A 25,115-nucleotide genomic window follows, 5' to 3' on the forward strand; every position below is an offset into this window, starting at 1 on the left:
TATGGTTAAGAAAGTAAACGTAATTTATGTGAGGGATTATAGCTGTTTGAACGTTTATGGTGCTATTCTAATTTATGGATCCAGTGGTGTGGGGAACAAGCGAAAGTATTGTTCTTTTTTGAGGGTACAGTCGTTAACAGAGTTGTTGATATTTGGTTTCATAAACATAGTGCTTATATAAATGGTGTAGCTAAGTAAGTTGGTAAATTGGTTTATCACTTGTGTTTACTATGAAATGCTAAGAAGGTCAATATTGTTATATATATGCAAGGTAATTTTGACTTCAATAATATAGCAATAGCTGATTTAAAAAGAAACGACTCCCGCACTAAGTAATTTCACAAATGTACGACTAACATTTAAATTAAATTACCCAGACTCAGGGACCGAACCCGCGACACATCACACTCAATGGATTGTGATGACCTCAACCACTCGGCTATCCATGCAGTCAACAAAATCAAATCAACATTATTTGGAATTATGTATTAACAAATTAATACAACAGCTACATCACTTTCGACAGCGCCAGTCCGGCCATAGGTCATAGCTATCAAGCATGGCACAGGTTGCCACTCATTGCGCGGTTGCCATGGCAACCGGACCACAACACCACGCACAATGGCAGTGACCACCCCTTCTCACCACTCACCACTTTAAACCAAGGTCGACAGGAATTCGCGATTGTTCCAAAGAGTATTTATTCAATTGAAAGTAACTACTATTAGGCTGTTCGTTTCATGACCTTTGCCTGTCTAGTTTTTTATTCTTTTTTCTATTCTTTACTCTATTTAATTGTTATTATAAATAGTCTGGAGGTTTCATTATGTATTACAAAGTTAAAAATAATATGATTAATGGAGTCTTGTATTTATAAGTTAGAATTGAAATAAAAATAGCGAAATGCATGTAAATAAGTATTTAATAGCATGTCAGCTTTATATAGCACAAATTCAAGGTTAGGTTAGTTTTAATTGTCCTTGCATAGAGATGAATGAGAAAACCTTATTCTTGACCGTTTTCAAAGAGGAGGAAGCTTCAATTTGACAGCTTTAGTTAAAGTAAATAAAACAAAGGGACTTTAAGCAAAACAAACGAAACAAAGCACTTTATATCCCATACAACACCCATGACAGTTGATTAATGACACCAAATCGTGTCCACGGAAGCAAGTAAACAAATAGTAAGGTAAATGGAATGCATCATTACAATACCATGTACCACGCTCAAAATAAATCACACGACAATCTTAATAACATAAAAAAACATTAACCATTGCGTGCCAAACACGCAGAGACACTCCTTCAATACTATGCCAGCGCGCAATGGTTAAGGCATAATTGTCAGTGTATTTGACAGTTTTGTTTTCTTCGTTTTTTGGTGTAGGTTTAGTCGAATTATCGATGGGCAATAACGATTAGAATACGGTACTCAAAATAAACATAGACGCCCACAAAACACGTAATTTACGGAAAAGTTAATAATTACTATGTAAATAGAGGTCACCGTTGGAACGGATTAGCGTACTAAGTGATAACTGCGTTTAGCGTATCTTTACTCCTCCTTACGCTAAAAAGCATTTTGAATAAATTGTCTTGATTTAAGTCTAGCTTTATGTAGTTTTTAAAAGGGGTATTTGATAGGGGGGAAAATGTTCCTATGTATAATAAAAAAAATGTACCAGAGATTTTCAAAAAATGCTATAATTATTGACTTTTATTAATAAAAATAGTTTGTTTTTAATAATTATCTAGGTACAAACTCTATAAATATAGTTTGACTAGTGTCAAACTATACTATAGGTACTGTACCCATCCGTACTGTTTCCATAAGACTTAAAATTTTCGTAGATAATTGATGGATCCTACTTAGGTACTACTCAGGTATAGTAAAAGTCAGCTAAGTAGTAAAGAAAATGGATATTTCTATATCTCAAAATGAACCCACACAATGGTTTAAAAGTAATTAGTTAATTATTGTATATGCAGTGCTATGTTAATTAAAAAAAAATGCAGTGTAAGTAAATAGTACCTATTTACGCAATAAGCAAAAAATAAAGCGACCATCGACCCCAAATTCAGAAAATTACGCCATAAATTCTAGACGCTATAACTTATTACCTAGGTTATAAATACTATTCGTGTCAGGTTCAAAGCTAGGTATTAACTTAGGTAACTATTGTGAGAGTAAAGACCTAGGGCCGATAAACTTGACATTATTCTATACGTGAGGCTAAACAGTTAATTTATCACCGGATACTGAAGTAAAAGTACCTTACTTTAACTTTTAATTGTGGTTAAGTGTTATTTAAGTAGTGGGTTCAGTATATATACTTAATATTCTACAACTTTCACACAGCGCCATCTAGTGTCATGTCTAGTCACACTAAACAAAACTTATGGGTACTAGATAACTGATAAACATAGTAATATATTTCCAAATAAACTACATAATATAGATATATTACACTCTGAGACAAAACAAATAATGGCGATCATCGCACAGACATTTGAACTGGGTGGGAATCGAACCCACGACCTCCGGTATATCAGTCCTCGTACATTTCATTATAAAATTATTACGTTCCTTGTAATCTGTTGTATTTACATTGCCTTTAGACTGTTTTATCAATATCTTCATTATCATTTAAATGACAGTGATAATCTTGTTGTATCACCGTTAGACTCTAAGGTCGCAGGTTCGAATCAAAGGTCTTTTTGAATTCATGAGTCTATGACTAAGTAATTATCACTTAGTAACCAGGTGAAAAAAAAATGTAAGGTAACCAGGGCACCTGAGAATTTTTAAACAGTGTGTTTAAATCACGTCAGAGGCATAAGTGTGGCTTAAAATTTGAACCAACCATATGAAAAGGAAAATCAAAATAATGTCCACACCGAATTTCGGCTGCGGTGGCTAGTATCGCAAGGCATCAACCAGCTGCGTGGGACATATTATTGTGCGCCAACACAGGTGCACTTTCTGTTCTTGCACTATCATAGAACGATAGGACGGCCATCCGAAACGACCGGAGAGAGATCAAAAGCACAGGACACACATTTTACGTGCCTTTTGAAACTCGGAAACTGTAAGTAATAAATTACTCTAAAAACGCACACAACATTTGACACTCGCGACCTATGACCTAAGACCGCAGAACCTAGCAGTTCTGCGGTCTTACCACTAATCTATCACAGCTTAAGGCTACGAACTTCTATAGCTACTCAACCAAAAGTTCCTGCTACCCATCAATTTAATGAAGGAAGAGGGTTATGACATTCGACTATTGAACCCCATATAAGGTAGTAACAAATACATTGACCCTATCGCTACGAACGTGTTAAGTTGCGGCAAAAGATTTAGCCGGGGTTAAAGCACCGAGTGGTTCAGTGTTGGTTGCCATGGCAACGCTGTATCGTGTTTTATATGACCAAATGTTGCTAAATACTTATGATGAGTATTTTAAAAGCTTTTGTTTTATAGGAATCGATTTTTGCTTTTTGCTGGAGGTTGAAGAGTCTTGGGCTAGTTTTGTGATTTGATTTTCGTTAATAACACAAGCACAAGTACTGCAGATACAAATCTGGGGTGTCACAGATTATTCGTCCGATTCCTGCAAGCGACAAACCATATCAAACGTTAATGTATAAATCCAAATACTTTTTCGTTATAAGTCTAAGATTAAAAACGAAATAAAAAAAGAACAATCTTTAAGGCATAATTTTTTAAATAATATTTAGAGTACTTAATATACTGCCTTTAAGTGAAAACCCGTCAGAGTATTCACTACTTATCAAATTATCAGGCGTCACAATCAAATAAAAATAACACCTCCGACAACATCTTGTGTCACATCAATATGCAAATGACAAAAAGCTGTTGATTAAGTCACGTCATTCAGAGATTTAACACATACATTCGAAACATAAATATGGTATCATCGTTTCGATCAAAACGATTTCGATTGTCGAATTCATCGGAATCCAATGTCCAATTTGTTAATCGACTTGTGCAATCATCGATAAAAAATAAGCTTTTATACCGTATTGTTTGACTTTTTAATGAGTACCGATGATTTTTTTCTGCTTCATTCAGAATCTTGGGCCTACTGCCATCCAGTGCCGGATTAAGACAGCGCGGGCTCTGTAGAAAATTCGGCCGAAGGGGCTCTTTGATTTTGCTTAGGTTCTCAATGGTCGTGTTTTTTTTACTTTGTTGGTGTGCTACCAACTTCTGAGTAGTGCAGCGCAAGTAGTACAAACAATAAATTATACAGCCAGCGCTCGATTTCAAAAATGTTTTCAATCTGTTTATGACGGTTATCACCCTATTCGCGGGGCCCATAGCGTTTGCTACTCTTAGAACCTGGATAAAACAGGACCGCTGCCACCTCTTAAATGACTATGTTAAATTAATTCAGTCGTGTAAGAGAGTAGCCGCTATAAGTCACGTAGAATGCCATCTTGCTCCCACAACTGTCACAGACTAACTTAAAGATCTGGCGGTAGGCTCCCTGTATTCCGAAACCTTTCTTTTCAATTTATTTATGAACTTAATCATGAATCAGTTTGCCATTGTATCAAATGCGATTGGACCCATCTATAGTGTAGATATAAATGTACCTAATAACTTCCATGTATGTATACTGGAATCCATGATTACAAATTTTGTTCATACATTATTGTTCTTCCGAGAGTAAGATGGTTCGATGACATAATAAAGGTCTCAGGTCGAGTCTGGATGAGGCTAGCACAGGACCGTATGATGATGATGATTATTGTTCTGGCAAAAAATATCGATAGTTGAAAAATGCGTACAAAATTTCTCATTGACGTAAAGATGTTGTTATTTCCTGTCCAAAATTGTGTGTCTAGCTTGTTAAGCAAAATAAAGCTTACCAAACTACTAATATTTGTTTATCTTATCAATGCATTTCACACTGTCATAATTTAGTCATAAATTTAAAAAACCTCGCAAAACAATAAAAGTACTCGCAACTATCAATAAAAAGATTTATTAAATTGTCTGTTTTATGCAGAGTGTTCTTGGATGACACAAGTTTTTGCGGTTATAGTCTGTGGAATAATGCCATACAATATGTGATGTTATCCTATTTACATCAATTACGTAAAAACAAAATAATATCTTTAATTAAGTGTCATGATTCATTCTTGAAGGTATTAGAATCTTATGCTGTTAATAACTTTTAACTAACACGGAGTCAAGTTTTTATTTTACAGCCAATGCGTATAAATTTATATTAAGAACAATAAAAATCAGTCGCCTGTAAAAATACGAAGGTTTTCGGAGGTAACTAACCGCTTTACTACATTTCTTAGGACCAATAACCGATCGCCTCAGAACTGATTAACATTGATCTCTATCAGTGCTTTACGACGTCAAATTTGAGGGTCGAAGTAAACTGGGGGTGGTGTTGGTGCGTGACTCCAACCCTCACGCGACTTCGCACCACCCAAGTCTTGGGCTACTAAAATACAAAACGGCCCGAGCATCGCCGCATTCAGCCAGAGACGCCGACGCGAGCGAACGACTGTGTCGCTAATAAAAAAGTTGAATTTGAAATTTCGAACGACCGCTCTTTTGTTGTCAGTTTTCGGGTTTGAATTAAAGATTTTTGGATTAATTCCGTGGTCGTCTGTGTTATTAATTAAAAAAAAAAGAAAAACAAGATGGAGGGTTGCGGAATGAATTGTATAAAGTACCTTCTCGTGGTCTTCAATGCAATATTTATGGTAAGTAGAACCATAATTATTCTACAGTTAAGTAATTTTACTCTATAGTTTCTCATTTGTTATTCAATCTGTTGTATTTACATCGAGTTTTGTCTTATACAGATGTTTCACACTTCTATTTTAACGAATGGTTATTTCTGTCACTGTTGAATGTTTCGCGCCGTTGCTGCTAATAAAAACATCATAGTAAAAGACTATCAACTCAATTAACTAACTTAGAAAACTTTGAATCACTACCCAATATTTACACACATAGTAATTCCATGACTTTACGTAAATCAAATACAGATTTTTAAAGATTCGTTGCGGGAATTTAAAATCTCGGTCAAGTTATTTTTAAACGTCAACAAACGAAGTATTTTCGGCTGTAAATGAAAGCACTAAAACGATTTTCAAGGGAAATTCTGTACATAAATGTAATGTTCAATGTTAGCTATGTGACTCAAAGGTACAATTATTTCGCTTGTTATTTAAATATATGTGTTAAACGAGGTCGACCATTATTTTCAATACATACCGCTTATGTCCATAAAAATGAATAAAATTCGTTAAATGAACTGTAAATTTTTCAAAAAGCCATTGTGCTATCTATGAAAATAATTTCTATGTCAAAAAAGTAAAAAAGAATCCCTATTACTCTCAATGCACTACAAAATAGACATTTTTAAAAACACTTTGTATTTACAGCACAAGTCACAAAGAACTTACTCTAACATTTGTCGAATGATTATAGAATAAACATAATGTTAATAGATTATCCTGTTTTGGCGCTTAAATCATTATTTTTAATTTAACTAGCAACGTGGGAGACTTTATATTATTATAGGTGATCGATCTCATTTTATTGATTTGGTCCATGTGTTTGAGTATTAAACAAAAATAGATAAATTGGTAATCTGCCAGTACTTGTTTTTTTTTTGCCAATCTTATGTCGTATAATATTTACGCAATTAGGTTAAAACTTCATAGCTTTAACCATACAACTGATAATGCATTGGCTTTAAGTTGTAATAATATGTTAATAAGTTAATTAATAAAGAGATATACTTTGATTACTCTATAAAATATTTTATAACTACTACTAATCATTTGCTTATAAATCTAATTCATTACGTAATTCAACATTCATCCATTTAATAAAACCAATCCATTAATGAGACGAAATAGGAATAAATCTGATCTTCAAGTTTTTAAAAGCCTCATTTAGACGATACGATTGATAACGTACGAGTTGCATACATTGCTTAGTCGCGCAGCTTTAATATCAAAAGTGTTATATCATTGCCGGCAATGTATAGCAACTCGCACAATAATTCATGCATCGTTTAAACGAGGCTTAAATATGGCAGTGTTTCATTGAAGTTTTCTCAATAAAACTATTACATAAAGAGACAACACGCCTCTTTTAGGAATACAAGGTTTAATATTAACGTAAATGGACTGGCAACACCAAACAAGTACTTGGAGAGATCTGTACAGTTTTTCATTTTGTATAATGATGCTGTATTTGTTAAACCGCTTAAAAGTGGTTTTCTAGATTATTAAATGTATTATTTGCTGTAAATTATGTATTAAGTGTATAATATTTTATAAATAATGTTTAGTACAAACAAGATATTTATTAATCTAATCCGAGGGTAAATGATCGTGAATTTGATTTGTTTAAATTATTCTATTGCTATATTATATTTTTCTTTCCTTTACAATCAATGCGACACAAAATTATAAAAGTACAGATTATGTTTGTTTTGCTCACAAAAGATATGCTGAGCAATGAGCATAACAAGAGGGACTTTTTCGAATAAAACGCAGATAATCATTCACATTGACTCAGATATAGTTTTATGAATCAACAATATTAAAACATTCAAAACAGGCGCCTAGTAAGTCGTAAACTATAATTTATTTCCATCAAATTTAATATTACCTATTAAGGCATTATAATACATCGCTTTTGCTTGACTGGTTTCTTAATATTATTGCAACGAATTAACTTTTGAAAAAAAAAAACATATTTTCGATTTAAAATTTAACGACTGTAAAAATCAACTTACCCATTCTATTAAATACTATAAATTTCACTATTATTACTGCAAAAAATGCAGTTAAAGTTTTTATAAACACAAACACCGGTTTTTAAATACATTTTTAATATAAAATACGGTTGACAGCACTATATTTCTTTAGTATAGTTCACTTGTAACTGAGCATCAACATTGAACGAATTTTCCTTTTCAAGTAACTTATGTTTCCCTTTAAGCGAGAGAATCTGAAATTAATTAAAACAAGGTATTTCCATGGCAACAAATGTGTCTTCGGGTTATCCTGACAGATGACATGTTTAAACGTCACTATGACGTTTCGAAAAGTATCTGGGTACGTCACTAGAACGTCAAAATGGTTTCCTTATATGGGTCTAGCAAAAAGTAGTATAATAATATAGGTATATATAGGTATATATTAGGATATTTCTTGCCTATTGTAAGATTTCATGAGAATATAGTTTCAAAGTTTTATTAAACAGTTAAATAAGGTCCTTGCCGTGTAAGTTTTCGTCTCTTATTAACTAACTCTTACTAATATATAAAGCTGAAGAGTTTGTTTGTTTGAACGCGCTAATCTAAGGAACTACTGGTTCGAATTGAAAAATTCGTTTTGTATTGAATAGACCATTCATCGAGGAAGGTTTTAATACGAGCGAAGATACAATGGAAAATGTCGAAAAAACAGCGCAGGTATAAATCATAACTTATAATATCTTTGTACCATGCGGACGAAGTCACGGGCAACACCTAGTTTAATATATAAATTCAAAATGATGTACTGAAACGAATACTTTTCGTAAGTTTGTCACTATCTTAATTCTTGGGCATGCTTAAAGTCTTTTATATTAGTTCCGGAACTACAGATATTATCTTTCTTTACAATTTTCTTTATTATATCATACATAACATGTTAACTGGTTATGTTTAGCTAAATACCTAAAGGTCTAGTATTACTCAGCACTCCTGATGATCATATTCTGAGTCATCACGTCACTGGCAATACACTACTGTTTTATTATGATTTTGTATGTTTACAACACTAATTACGTCCTTTACGCTGTGATGTGTTGTATTTTTTCTGCTAACTTTATGGTATAACGCGTGAGTATCAATTTTGCAACGGTAGGTAAGTATAGGAGAAGGTTCAAGAAAAAGAAAAATCTTGACTACAAAACATGTGTAATTGTGTATTTTTCTTGTTTGAGAAAACTGCTGAATATAGCAGTTGCAAAGTTCTACTATGTATTCCATTTGGGTAACACTAGATCTATTGTAGATATGTGGACTTCGCGCATGGCACTATATCCGAAGTACCAAATCAGATCAACAAAAACAGCTCAATCTTTCACCAAGCCTTTTCCAACGCTGTGTTGTTCACCAGGTTACCGGATCCTCTCGAATCTTATAAGCTCTTGATAATATTTACCTTCTTGAGATACCACAAGAAAGATCGATGATTCGACAAATCAAATTAAATCCAGTCCAAATCAACGACTTCGTGACCGTGGCCCATGGGGTCTTTTCGACATCTACGCACCAAAATCACTCGACCGAGTAGACATTTGATTCACTCAAGCGTATAGGCCGCTTGAGGTACCAGAAGGAAATATAAATAACCTTCACAAGCATTAAGAAGTGGCTTTAATTGTTGACCATAAAATATACTTTCTTTTAATAAATAATCGTCTTTATAAAACCTTTTAACTTTTAACTGATTTAACATACGCTAGGAGATACTAAAAGCATGTCTTCAATGAATAGACTCGGTCTCACTTTTAATGTGTCTCACACACACTTTGTTCGTTCATTCATGACGTTCTAAATTGTACACAAGACACTACGTAGTACGTCGACTTAAATCGGCTTGACATTGAAAGAAAACAGATGTTTCTATATGTTACGATTCATACAATGTTTTATTGACGGTCCAGTTACGAAAGTATCAAAAACTTTTAATCTATCAATCATCTTTGTCAAATACGGACTTAAAGCAATAAAACAACTGGTATTTAACAACTTCCTTTCCTCCATTTTGTAATAAACCTGAGACATATGCATACATAATTGACATAAAGTCCTCTCTTAAATGAAAACAACTTTGAATATTTAATTAATAATTAAGAGCAAGGTGTAACTGAGGAAAGAACGTCTATTTGCAACAAATTTTTGGTTTTCTTGTCCTTAAAAGCTGGTACTGTTAATTCAGATAACAGTCAGAGTTTGCTTTTTTTATTTATTTCCCCGTATGTTACCAGTAGGATAAGGACTTTTAGAACTTATATTTGGATGAGAGAGTCGTCGCTATTCTCCGCTTAATTTACCGTCTCGCTTACAACTACTACAGCCTGAAGAGGTGATATCACACCCCAGGAATTAAAAAGACTCCACTTCCGAGTTGGTGTCGACATTTCTTCTCAGGGTTATAAAATAGGAAATGCAGTCTTCGGCAAGGTAATAGACACGCAAAGGATAATAACTACTATTTAGAGAACGATTTAATTAGAATCACGGGTTGTAGGAAACAGCGGTTACTTCATGCAAATTAAACTGAGTATTTGAAGGTTATTTAGAAGATTTGTTCCTTAAGTCAGGCTTGATTTAATTGATTATACCAGTACAAATATTGATCTATCTAAATTAGGTTGATTAGGTATAGGTTCTTTCACATAAAAGGCAATTTAAAAGCATGTCTAGTTACAGTCACTCAGCCCTGTGATACAAACCAATCGATGGACGTGTGACTTGTGGAGTCACGCGATTACCTAATTATATGTACATACTAGCTGTTGCTCGCGGGCCCGCCCGCTAATAGTGGAAAATGCTTCCAAGGGACCGTAACATAATGGGATAAAAACTATCCTATGAGTGAATCCTGGTATTAAACTATCCGTGTTGAGTCTATCCGTTCAGTGGTTTTTGCGTGAAAGAGGAACAAACATCCATACATACAAACTTTCGCGTTTATATTAGTAGGATATTCTATTCTAACGACTAGTTGATATGTACATACTCGGATTTCTTTAGAAATTTGGTAGGTGATTATTTTTAAGTGCTTTTCCAGTAGCTTTATATTTTCAATCATTACTAACACACTGAGTCACTGATTCTCCACTAACTATTATGCGAAGGACGGTTTTTGTTAGGACAGACAAAAGCTACGCGTAGTAGGGTTGGCAGGCACTTTTGTATCTATATAAAAGAAGGTAATGGTAAGTAATAATAAAACATTAAATTTATATTTTTTATTTATTTCTTGTTATCTCTGCATTCCCATTCTCATAATCTTTTCCTCCACAATTTGTCAGTTGTGTCTTACAAAATAAAGAAAATACATACACACTTTCCCTGCATTTAGATCGAACTTGCACAAACCATATCTAGTACCTACTGCAAGGCCACTGGATAAATAAAACATTACCATATGTTTTCCCAGACTGAACGTATGCCTCTAGCTCTGATGCTCACTCTACCTAAATAAAAAATACTTTTAAGTGAACAAATTCGCGGTAAAAACTATTGATTTTCAAACACAGTATCGCCTACTTAAAAATAACATTATAACTTTACTAGACCAACAGATGTTTAGTAAGTATAGAAAAGCATGTGGGTTGATGTCCCACGCAGATTACAATCTTTTGAGGTAAATAGCTATTGGTATTGTAATTAGCTTTCTATTGATGAGGCTTTGTCTGTTAATAGTCTTACACAGATATCCAATAGGCATATGGTTATGGCCATAAAATGATCTTAAGGCACAGTGCCACTGTTAAAGTAATCTTCAGAGACTGCACTGGTTTGAGATGGTGGTATTTCTTGTGTTTAATATCACATTACTTTGAAATTAAGTAGCAACTTATTCATACCCAGGACAAATGTTTGTATGATGAGCACGATCATTTGTTCTGTGTGTGGGTGTATACTTATTATATAAAGCTGAAGAGTTTGTTTGTTTGAACGGGCTAATCTCAGGAACCACTGGTCTAAATTGAAAAATTATTTTCGTGTTGAATAGAATATTCATCGAGGAAGGCTTTAGGCTATAAACCATCACGCTGCGACTAATAGGAGCGAAGATACAATGGAAAATGTGAAAAAAGTCAGGTCAGGTATAAATCATAACTTATATCATCTACCCACGAGGACGAAGTCGCGGGCAACAGCTAGTTTATTATATTATTATACTTAATTCAAATAATTGAATTATAGTTTAAAAGTTTTAAATAATTGAAGCACATTATAATATAAATAAATTGTGTAAACACTATTTTAGAGTGGATTCACTGGGAATCAATATCAAATTATTTTATCCATGTTCCATTATTTCCAAATGACTTGTCAAATAAAAAAAACACTTTCAAACAACTATTTACGCTTTCCCTTAGAGACCAATTGTCGACCGTACTTAAGTAATTGTGTAGTTGGTATTATTAATAAGAAATATGGTCTAAAAAGCTTTTTCACTTGGTAACAACTTTTATACGTTATAGATAGCAATATTTTGAAGTTCTAATCTAACTCATAATATTTGTGACCAAAAATTGTCTTGCATGAATTCTTTCTAGCAATATTTTGCAACGTATCTTATACAATACGTAAATTAAGTGTTGGTAATTATATTCTTGCCTATTAATATACCTACTTCTCAGTTATCTAGGCAGTAAATAATAACTTCGTGAGATAAACTACTCATTAACAATGTAAAAACAATTTGCAATTGCAATTAAATTATACAGTTGAACGCGAAGAGTTTTCTGTAAATTATATATTATATGTGATGCCCCGTGTACGAAGAGCCTCAATCAATAAATAAATTAGGCAATACTTATGTACAGTCAAAAACCTATTATCATTATTAAATTAAACCATTTTTAATATTATATAATTAAGCCTATTAAATTCATAATACTCGTATGTATGACGAAATCCTCATCTTTAAAAATTAAAGATGACAAATCAAACAAAAATGTTAACACTTTGAATAAAATTAATTCAAATAATAAAAAATATTTTGACATCCTTGACCGCCGCGGGCGTTGGATGGACCACCGCGAACATTGCGTGCGTAGAACATAGAAATATTAATGGAAGCGGCACTACACTACTGTCAATGTTATACTGTAATCAGTGTCGCCAAACATACTTATTCGGTTCCTGATTCTGGCTATCATATACTTAAAATAACCAAAATGCTGTTTAGTTGTTCAGTTCTGTCAAGCATAAATATTTGTAGTTAATTTTAAAATTGAATTTGAAAATGTATTAAAGTTTTACACGGTCACGTTGATCGTCATGTCTTAATAGTGACACACGACGCATAGCCCAATTGCCACTTCCTTTAACTTCTGTACTCTGTGGTCGCGTTTAGCCTTATTAATTCATAGGCTTACATGAGGCGCCTCCTCGCATCCATGTGACTTATTAAGACGACGCTACCAGAATAAGTAGTTTATTGATTTCATTACACGTGTACGCATTTGAAATCCTAATGAATAAAAATAGTAATTTAAAGTTACAAAACTTAAATACCAATGTCTTATTAGTAGGTTATGTGTCATAACGCTCTTAGCTGTGGGGTATTTAAACCCATACCGCAAAAATTATGAGTGACTGAAGGTTTTATGAGATTAACTTATTTTTCATAAGAAAATTTGACGAAAAACATGAAAAATATATTCCATCTTTAACTATAGATGCTTACTAAGTACTGAGATTAAAGTTTATTAACGTTGTCTATAATATATATGTATTTGAAACATTAGAATATTAATTTATAAATAGCGATTTAAATGTATATTTTCATTACATTTTCAAGCGATTTTACTTTGGCAGGGATGAGGATATCTTTTTTGACGCTTTGTAAATAATGCATATTTTTCTTTTTATATTGATATAGCTTTCAAAATGTAAATATTAGTTTAGTGTAGTTCCTAGATACTCCTAATTTTAGATGATGAAGATTAACTTTATTTTAAAATAATATAAGACATTTTGATCAAAAGGTTGGTGAGGAGTGTGATGATCTTGTCAGATCTGTGATGCCAAATTTTTGCCCATCAGTGGGATTACATAGACCTTTATAAATGTAAAGCCTCTATTTAATAAAGCCTTTCAAGTCTTTTCAAGCGAAAGTTTAAACTACTTAACACAAATTGTAACGTCAGAAATACAAGATCAATAAAAACTAAAGTTTCCTTACCTTTGAAGTAATCTGTTGACAGCATTGGACAGTCTAACAAGTACAACACACAACGTTAGAAAATCTTGTCCTCATACAATTACAGCAATAAGAGTGTTTATTGTTTTGTACATAAATACTACAAAATATTACTTTATTATGCCAAGGGAACCAGTTACTTAACACACAAACCTGCGTGATTCGATGTTTATTTGTCAATAGACAACATGGTTCAGTCGCTACACGTCGGGGATTTGGTGTTGTTGATTCAAGTTCAACTAAACATTGTTGGGAATTTTAATGTAAAGAAAACGTGTTGGACTATTTTACAATGAATTGTTCTTGAAAAGGGTTAAATTTAGGATTGATGATAGGATTTTTGATGGCCAATCTGCGTGTACCGTAAAACGGGGTGAATAAAGTTTCAAGGAGTGAATAGAAAATAGTGTTTTGAATATTTTCTTACATAAAAATGCACACAATTACTTTGAAATGCTTGAGTATGTTCGTATAATCTTTATATTTTGTCTTGTTAGACATCCAAATTTTATTAAAAACTCTGTTTCTATCCACCCCAAAAAACCTCTATTCACCCCGTTTTATCGTTATCCTATAATAATATAAGATATTTTATGTATTTTTGAATGATATTCTATGGTTAGATTTTCGATATTTGTACCTATTTTATAAGTAGAATTTAATGAACCCAAAACAAGCAATTAAAATTAAACTAAAGTTCAAGAAACTTCTAGAAACCAATTAAATTGATGGAAATATCAACAAAAACAACTAGACCAAAATACTCAGAAACATTCACTTATTATTTTAAGTTTCCATTAATTATTAAAAATCACAGTCCAAGTTACAACGAAAGCAATTTACATGAAAGCAATGTAGAGCAACGTCCGGACTGGATTTCAAACGAAATGTCAGCTATCAATCAATACAACCTATACTTAGGAGTATTTGTTAAGGATATATATGTGTTAGTTCGAACTTTCTAATGTCCTTATAATGACTTGATGACGTCACTGACCAGGGCCCCGATTCTGCTATTCACAACGGCCTGTGAATGAAAGGCAGTTGGATTAAATTTGAAACTATTACCATCCTTTTAAGCATTTTTCCAACATAATAATTGTAAATTAATTTTATTGATCATGAGTGTTCCGCTCCGTACTGAATTTTCAATAATTGTGCTGAAAAATGCTTCTATTAATACGAATAATGCGAATTTAATGCAATTGCCAGTCATTCATCGACCATTGTAAATAGCAGAATCGGGGCCTAGGACTACCACACTTTCTTGTAAAACACGTAGGGACGTCTCTTTTCTACAAAGGCAGCCGATATTTTTTTTAAAGGTGATTTTCCATCATATTACTTGAAATCCTCCTTGTTTACGGTCGATAGACCGAAGTGTCTATCATTATAAATTATGTAGGTCCGAAGACAATCAATAGTTGTTAATGCATTTCTATTGGAAGTTTGGCTCTTTATTATTAATGGTATTGAGTTACTAAGTTCGGTACTTACATGTATTACGTATAATACGGTATTTATTTACTATTAATAAAGTTTTATTTGCTATTAACCATTAATAAAGGCAGATCCCCTTAATATTTACTTTCTCTAATGATCATTGTAAGAGGACATGAGAAATTTAGTGAGATTCCAACAGGATCAGCATTCCCGAATTGTATTGACATTCCAATACAAGTCAATGCTTATTCTACAGGCATGTGATTGAATAATCTTAAAAACAAAAGTAACTTTAACATCCTCTTCCAATTACCTAGTCCATTTCAAGGAACGTGCTATGTTTTTTTTTAAGTTAAACAATATATTGACAATCTTTAAGTAAGTAAAAACCTACTAGCTTAGGAATCTCAAGGCTCCCAATATTGTTCAGGAAAATTACGCAGAAGCGTGATTTTCAAACTCGCTGGGTCTACGTGATCAACCAAAAAAGTAGAAATTATTAGTACCCTAAGAAAAACAGTTATCTTACCAATATCAGCCTTAAAAATCAGTAATTGACCCTAAAACATACCTTACCATAAATTAGACAACAAATAATATTTTATGAATTTTCCAAACTTGACAAGTGTAGATATGTAGAGTCATAGTATTATATTTATTTACGGAAAACTACTTTCCAAAATAAGTTTTGATATAAATACTTATGGTTACTATAACAGTTATATTTTTAAATGGACACCTATCGGGGTCATGGAATTAGGTCGCGTCCGAGTAAATATGACATCGATCGACACCACACTATTTCATGGGAAAGTTACAGAAATATGTTTTGTAAAGGTAATCATTTTACTTCTAATTTGGAGTTAACTAGATGCTCTTCCATGATGCAGTTTTGAAAGCGCTTTTAAATTGTGTAATTTATCTAAGAAAATAGGTGCTCCTGTAAATATAGACAATGAGACTCTTATCGCAGTCAGCAGTTGTCAAATCATGAAAAATTCTACGAACTTTATTAAATGATTTAACGAGTCGACCTCGACTCGCTAACCCGCCGCGTCTGCTCATGATTAAGGACTCCGGTTGGGTCCGAAACTAGTCGGGCTACCCCGACAAATAAAAAATTCTACGAAATAATTGTGTTCTTGCGTTTCTACGAGTATGTATAGATTTGTGTGTATTAGTTGAAGGTTCCATCGCAACGTGACTTGTTCAAAGTTTTCAATACTTAGTTTCCTTAATAAGTCTAAAACACCATTCTGAAAACAGTGAAGGAAAATATCGTGAGGAAATCTGGTTTTCAAATATTGGAATCTATAACAGAGCTCTTCCTCTCTCCTACCATAATGCTGTGCCCTACGGGGTCCATAATTGATCATTGAACCTAAAATTACCACCTATGGCACCTATTACACATAATGTATTATGGAAGCAATAAAGTATTGAGTATCGTCAACCCGTAATGTTTCTACTATTTCTATGTCATGTAAAGTAGTTTTCGGGTATCTTAAGAAACATTGTTATCTAATAAAACAAACACTGAAATATCTGAATAATTTGTAACTGGTTATTCAATGTAAATTTCTTAAGATTTTTAATTCAGTCAAGTCTTCATAACTTTGCTTCCAAGCACTTTGAAATAAATACATCAACAGAAACAAATAACAAAATAGATCTCATGGTTTCCTATACACAATATTCAACAAATAGAATACACAAACCATAGTGTGTGTGATGTCACGCGATGTTATCAACCTTCTGATTGTAACAATTACCAGCGCCAGTCCACTCATATAATTTCAACGGCAGATGTTTACAGATTTGCAAGCACTTATTATTTCAAGGTTCATTGTCTAAGATAAAATAGTTCATGACCGGGACGCTTCTGTCAGATGAATCAAAATTCGTATTTATTTGTGTGTACGTATGAGGTGAGGTAAAGAGAAGGTTTTAAAATTTAATAAATTTAACTTCGGAACAATTTCTTTATACTGTGGATCTCTAATCTCAAGAGAAATGTTTGTTAAAATCTTATGCTGTATTGGGGTAAGTTTTAAAATTATTTTTTAGGAACTGAGAGTCTTAAAATTCTTAAAGTAATATTTTTTGTGATTGTGGAAAACAGACGCTCTACATGTTGTAGTCTCTGTCACTGTCTACGTCTCTGTCACTCTCCCACAAGTGCAATAAAGTTACTTCATCACATTATTACTTTGTAACAAAAATACATTAAGAAGCAAAAAATCAATAATAACTCTATCACATATTAGATACTTTGTTACTGTATGACAAAAATACATTACTTAAGATAGGAAAAAATCAACAAAGACCAATTTCTTTTTCGGTTTCATAAATATTGTATAAACTCTCACTCACTCTCTCTTTGTTTATTACTCATTGTCAATCAAGGTTTTTTGGGCTGTTGTTCATTATCATTGTATGCATGTATGATGTCTGCAATGACTCTCAAGACAGATTGCTGACTTTTCAAACAGTTTTTTTACGTAAGTATTTACACTGTTTTGTTCTTTGCTACATTATGTTTAATATTTGCATGGTTATATAAAATAACATCGAATAAACGGAACAGATGCTCAAGGATAACATAAATGCATGACAAGTCATAAAATGTGATGCATTCTTACGGCACAGAAATAGAATAGAATATTCTATATTGTAAAGCATAGAATGACATCCCTAAAATTAGTAACAGTGTAAGGAACATATTTAATTAATCGAAAAATCATTTAGCGAATCCAACAACATGGTTAGAATTAAGCAATTCATTTCACAGTCAACTATGAACGATGTCAAAGCAAATAGCAAGTTACGCATACATACGTAGGACGCGCCCGTTGACATTGAACAAATGACCATAGTTATACAATACCTTGCCATGGGAATCACATGACGTCACCACTAGTTTCTATTGACTATTTGCATCTGGTAACACTTGTTTATAGAGGTTATGGCGGTCTCGCAAGATGTGCAGCTGTTGAATGTGATCAGTTGCTTACAAGCTAGTTTAAAACAAAAAATATATATCAGAACTGGTTGATGCCTACGGGACCACCTACTACAAATCAAAAATAATATTTGAATGGCATACAATCAGGATCATATTCTAATCCTGATTATAAACTATTTGTGTACCAAGTTTTGGCTACATAAATGCGTTTTTTTTTGCGTGAAAGAGGAACAAACATCCATACATACATCCTTTTGTACTAATAATATTAGCATGATGGTCAATATTGGCAATGTTTCCATTGCGTATAATTGACCAAAACTAGGGTTAAATATTGTTTGTTACTGAGAACTTATTAAGCTTTTGATACACTTAGTGTTAGACCTCAAGATAACACTTAAATTATTTCGACCTACTTAACCTGAATCTACTTTGAATACGATAATTCTAACACATTACAAAATACATGAGTACTTATTTAAAATGCATAAAAACCATGACGGACAGGAAATGCGATCAGCAGAGGTCGTAATGAACTTGTGGACAACAACAGTGATGATCACAATGATTGTCTAGGTATATAGTGTGCTAAACATACATAGGTTTATACGTATGTTGGTATTACATACAGCAATTTAGTTTCAATGAAGTCATGTGATATAAACGTGTAAAGACTCATTCTTGGTAATTGACTGACGTTTCACGAAAAGATTTTATCAGCTATATTGTATTTTTGTTTGCATTCAATTTGTTATATCATCTCCAAGCAACGTCGGGCTATGGCGAGACCTTGCTTATTCCATTGACGGATGAATTAAAAAAAAAAGGCCTATTGAAATCCTAGAATGTCGATTAGATATATTGTCCTGAAATTATAGCAATATATATGCTGCATCATAATTCTTAGATCCCAAAGGAAGTCTGTTTATTATGCTTTCACGTGAAATCACTTCACCATAATCATGTAACTTTGCACGTAATATGTACGTGCAAAGTTACATTAGAAGTAACTTGGAGATATTAGAAGTAACATAGGTTACTTTTTCTTGACTTAAAAGAAAATAGGATTAAACTTGAGCGCGATAACAGACAGTTAAATTTTTGTTCTTCAAACGTAGGACTTGCAAAAACACGTCTATACATAATTATTTATTTGAAAAACTGTTTACTCACGTTATATCACGGGATTGTTTCTGAATTTCCATACTGCCAATACTCTATAGAGTTACCAAGCGTCAATTTCGTCATTTTTGCCACGAAACAGTCTGTTTTATGTGTTGTTTATGGCCCATTTCCTTAGCCATACACAACAGGCGGCATAGGGCTGGCCGACCTATTTTTATGGTTACTATATCATACTGACACGGACTGTATTCGTGCTGCCATCACTGGGATTTATGAAGGATGGATGGAAACATGTTTTGGTTGGTCTCAAAAACTTGACGTGTAGAATAATTATTAGGAATCATAGAATACTTACTGGATAATTTCTGAAAAAAATCAAGGCAAACTCTAAGGAATTAAATTCTGAAAATTTGTGTTTTAAATGACTTCTTTAACATCTACTAAATCCAAAACTTAAGGCAGACGTAATGAGTTCCTTGGTTAAATATGGGGCTATTAAATGACTTTCTGTCAAATGGATTATTTTTGATGACCAGTAATTATCACAGACATAATTCTGTCACTACGTACTATTTCATTTGTTTTTCATTTTAAACGATTTCAAAGCTTTTCAATTCGTATGTTTGTTATCTGAGAACTTTGGGCTGAACCGATTTTTTTTTGGCATAAAATAGCCTACATTATTTGGTTCCATACTTACCATTTTCGTTAAAATAATATTATTATTTACACAAATCACCAACACCGAGTACTTGACAGAAATAAAATCAGTAGGTTCTCACCTCACAATCATCTTATATCACTTTTACGTAAACATTGAAGCTCTTGTGAAGGTGCGTGGGTGTCGTCAAACAGTAATCAGATATTCCCACTTGATGGCTGCCCACCGGCACTGAGACCGTAATTTTAAATTTATCGTCTTACAAATTTGGCTTCATTTAATTTTCTTGTTGTAGCCGGTGTAATTGGATTGATATTAATTAGTGTGTCAGTGCTGCAGGCTGAGTTTGATCATTATTTTAAACTGTACATATATCTATATGTATAGTTGATTATGAAAAATGTTAAAATAAATTGATTTTGGTACTGATATGATTGAACCGAGAGTAAAAACACAAAGTACTTGAGCGAGAGAAACTAACAATCTAAAAACTAGTTCATTCTGGAGTGATTAAATCAATTTTGATCCTGATTCTTATAAATCTAAGAGCTTTTTGAAACTGATAACATCTTGGTTTTCAGCTCTGCCCTTATCATCAGAGAAAACATTTTTATGACGATGTCTTTGTCTCCAGATCTTCGGCATCGTGATCATAGCTGCAGCATGCGTGGACATGAGCATGATCCGAGGGTTCGCGGGGATGGAGCCGACCGGCCACGAGACTGATGCCATCCTCATTGCTATCGGAGTGCTCATCATTATCATCGCTGCCTTCGGCTGCTTTGGAGCCTGGAAGGAGAGTCCCAAGCTGTTGTATATTGTAAGTTCCTAGTGTATAGTTGAACAGCATTTTCAATCTTTCAAGATGTTTATGGTAACAACTTGTTACTGAGTTTCATGGAATTTGGTTGCGTCCTTTTTTTTTCATCTAGCCAAATGTGCCCCACTGCCGGGCAAAAAGGCCTCTTCCCAATTATGCAACGTCCTTTTATACGTATTATTTACGCATTCTTAACTTAAAGAGCAAGGAGCTTACGATATTGCAAAAATAGTCAGAAGTACCTATGAAAAGAACCCTCTTAGATAACTTTTGTTTAAACAGCGTTTATGTTGAATCAGTAACAGCATTGCCATTTCCTGCATAGTTTTTAATGCATGACTAACTTTAAAGATATTTTTAAAGTCACCTACAGTTTATATTACATCTTACAATTAGTTAGACCATGACTCCTGCCTGATGACGGCAGATGTGAGTATACTACGTTGATCATCGCTAGATATAAAATAGTTGACGCTATCTACTCTATAACCATCTAGCCTTGATTCGCAAACTACCAAATCTACAATAAATGAATTAATTGACCAATATAACGTGAAGCTGTACATTGTAATCAGTTACGTTGGCTTTAACAAGTGTAGAGTATTTTAATTTAAAACGATGAAACTACTGTCTGTTGGTCTTTTATGGAGTGCAAGAACCCATATCCTTGGGAAATAAATTGGGGAAATTGGTCCAATCACATATAATAATTGATAATTCTCCTTAGCCAGGTTCAATGATCTACTTCTAAATAAGTTAACATTCGGTTTTTCATTGGCGTTGTGACTGCTGCAACGGAGATCGTGGGTTCGATTCTCACCCAAGACAAATCTTTGTGAGATGGGTACAATCATTCGTTCTGTATCTGGGTGTAATTTGTCTATATTATGTATGTATTTAGTTTGAGACTAGATGGCGTTGTGTGAGTTTTGCGTAATATTATACATATTATGTTAAATGGTCAAAATCAAAAAAATAACCTAGTAGACATGTCCTTAACACATTATTTATTCCCATATAATATAAAGTTATAGTGACATCGTTCAGTTTTCCTGACCTACCGCTCTTCACTCACGCCCACTGTCAATCGTGACTTTTGCCTATATTTCACTATTGACCCAAAAACATAATTGGGCCTCGCTTTCGTAATTATGTAGGTAGCTCGATTGTGTCGTGTCAACGGCTCATGTCACACTGTTTTACAAGTTAACATAGAACTTTATATCACGGATGTAGATTATGTTACTCGAAATACCGAAAAGGTTAAAACGGAACCCTATTACTGAGGCTCCGCTGCCTGTCCTTCTGTCACCAAGCTATATCTCGTAAACTGTGACAGTTAGACAGTTGAAATCCGCACAGAAGATGTATTTCTGTTCGTCCTTAGTGTAGCGAATCCGACTCGTTCTTGGTCAGTTTTTATGGCTTCTATTTTGACTATTACAAAGGTCACTCTATAAAATATTGGTAGTTACTTAATCATGGCCTACTCTAGGTCTGTATGCCAGGCACATGGTCTAAAGCCCTATCTTAGAACGACACAATTTTTTTCCACCATCATTAATTGCTCGCCTTTATTCTCCAGTTCGTCGGCTGCCTCATCATCATTATTCTCTTAGAGCTGTCAGTGGGGATTGCTGCAGCCTCTCTCCGTCCTCAGCTGGAAGGGACCCTGAAGACCCAGCTCCGGGCCTCGTTCATCAAGAATAAGTCCACCAAGGAGGAAGACTCCACTTACAGGGAGTTCTGGGACCGCATCCAGACTAGCGTAAGTTTTTCTTCTGTTACTGCCTGCAATCACGTATGATAAAATTTGCGAAGTGTTCCCCAAATTATATTTCCTTTTACACCTTTCATATAGAGTAAACAAAGTACCCTGTATATTAAAGATGTTTTAACCTTATTGTCTTAACATCTTCTGCGTTAAGCAAAACAATAATTCAGACCGAGAAGTTGAAAGAAATTTTCAATTCTAAACGTTTAGATGTCGAAAATTTATTACCAAATTTTTTGCCAAACAGATATTTATTTTAATAAAAGTTCCTCTTTCCTACTTTAGCCTCCTACTCTACCTCACAAGGTCCACATTTTTTACTAAACTTACATAACGGCTGTGGCGTACAAATACCTGAAATCTTAACCCCCTACCCCGTAAACCTCCAGTTGGAATGCTGCGGCATCACTGGCCCGGACAACTACGCGGCCACCGAGCCCCGCATCAACCCGTCCTTCAGCTGCTGCCCCTACGACGGCAGCGACCGCTCCGCAGAGATCAAGCGCTCCGACTGCCTCTCCTCCGAGAAGTACTTCAAGGAAGGATGTGAGGACAAGGTCTTGGGGACTGTGCATAGCGCTGGAATGACTGTCATCGTGTGTGGGATTCTTTTCTGTTTCTTGGAGGTTTGTCATTTTGAAGCTCGTTTTTTTGGCCGATAAAGTCAAAGTTTGTTTTATTTTGTTATCTGAGTAGAGTCAGAAGTGTTATTTTAGTTAGTTAAGTAGTTAAGGCGAAAATCTCTTGATGGACAATAATGTGATACTGAATTGTAGTCTGTTTCGTTTGTTACTCATAGCTAACTTGGCTCTTAATTAGGCACAAACCATTCTCCGATATAAAGTTAATTAATCTCAAAGAGTGCTTGATTTAATGTTTTTGGGCTTGGCAGAACGTTACAGCAATAGCTAATGACCTAATACAGTTACAGACTATTAAGTTTGCTACCACCCGGACTACAGTTAGCGTGACTATTTTAATGACAAACATACATAAATTCGGTATTACTTATTATAATTACTAATAAACCCACATTTTGCCACTCATGAAAATTCGCCCGAATTCTATTTTTCCTAGTATTAATAAAGAAACTGTTTCGTCATGTCACACGTTGATTCGTAAAATTTTTGGCATACCTACATGTTTATGTGCTACTAGTGACATGTATGATAATATGAGTTTTGTTTTCATTACAAGCTGATTTTTTTTAACTTGTATTTGCGAAGTTACTGATGGTTTTCATTCTTTTGTCACTTCAAACTACACCTTCCGCTTTGGGTTGAGAGGAGGGGAATATCAGAATTTTACTGACACTTAATCAAAACAAAAGTAATATACACACTCAACTATGTTTATAATACAGCCAACAAAAGCTGTGATGTTGTACCAACTGTTCTGCTTCTTTTTTCTTTCTAATTTTCCCTTAACTTGTCCTTCAACAAATAGGTTGGCAATAAATAAATACCTACAATAAAAAAACTCTTTAATTCACCAAGGCTGTCTCTAACACTTCCTGTCCACAATTCACACACATACAAGTAGATACGAAATCGACTTATAAATGAGTTTGCAAACCTTAGTAGACTCTCACTGGTACCACAATGACGTCACAAGGGTCACGCTATACCAGAATTTAATGCGGCACAATCTCCAATCTCTGACCTAGGCGGGAACTTTATTGAGCGCTCAGCTAATCTAGATGGCCTCCTTCGGCCTAGGTATAAAGGAAGTGGGGTAAGATGGGGGTAACTGATACGCATTTTTATGGGGTAAAAGAAAATGAAAGCTGCGGGTAGTTTTTTTAGCATACCTACTTTATAATTACTTGGAGGTTACATTTTGTATCCATTATTAAGCGTTAAAGAACGCTTTTAGAATCGATTTTGGATAATGTTCTAAGTATTTTGTAACTCGCTTGTTTCATTTTTTTTTCTTTTGATACTTTTTGATGTAATGTTGCTTTACCCTTGCTGGGTTTGATATTCTAACTTGTTCTCGTTTATCAAACCTAAAAAAAACATAAAACAATTAAGAACGTCCAATTGTAAAGCAATGTTTTACTTTGATTTCAGTTATTTACTTTACGTACTTATTGCTAAATTCTTATTTTCTTTTTCAGGTTGCAGGCATCGTTCTTGCCCTATGGCTAGCACACTCCATAAAATCTGAAGGGAAGAGCAGGGAAACGGCCTAATTTGAACCTGAAGCACATCACCACAGAGTCTAATTTCATATGCGATGCACTTTGTCTTAAGGTACAATAAGTTACATAATTTATTTCATTAGAATTTAGAATATTTCATAGAATTTTTAGA

General features: G+C 33.8%; 1 protein-coding gene across 1 annotated transcript; it reads left to right on the plus strand.

The window, feature by feature from the left end:
- Window positions 1–5,269: 5,269 nt before the first annotated feature.
- On the plus strand, window positions 5,270–25,115 carry LOC113504630 (23 kDa integral membrane protein-like). The gene is made up of 5 exons (XM_026887038.1): window positions 5,270–5,753; window positions 20,841–21,026; window positions 22,612–22,794; window positions 23,190–23,426; window positions 24,920–25,115. The coding sequence occupies exons 1-5, from the start codon at window positions 5,691–5,693 to the stop codon at window positions 24,992–24,994; spliced, it is 744 nt and encodes a 247-aa protein (XP_026742839.1). The 5' UTR covers window positions 5,270–5,690; the 3' UTR covers window positions 24,995–25,115.

This window comes from Trichoplusia ni, chromosome 22, assembly GCF_003590095.1.
Source record: "Trichoplusia ni isolate ovarian cell line Hi5 chromosome 22, tn1, whole genome shotgun sequence".
In the NCBI taxonomy this organism is placed as follows: domain Eukaryota; kingdom Metazoa; phylum Arthropoda; class Insecta; order Lepidoptera; family Noctuidae; genus Trichoplusia; species Trichoplusia ni.

What these genes read in the sequence shown, in the direction of transcription:
- LOC113504630 (XM_026887038.1), top strand. Translation starts at nt 5,691, where the DNA reads ATGGAGGGTTGCGGAATGAATTGTATAAAGTACCTTCTCGTGGTCTTC. An exon ending in GTCCCAAGCTGTTGTATATT is followed by an intron (nt 21,027 to 22,611) that starts GTAAGTTCCTAG and finishes TTTATTCTCCAG; the next exon opens with TTCGTCGGCTGCCTCATCAT. An exon ending in TTCTTTTCTGTTTCTTGGAG is followed by an intron (nt 23,427 to 24,919) that starts GTTTGTCATTTT and finishes TTTCTTTTTCAG; the next exon opens with GTTGCAGGCATCGTTCTTGC.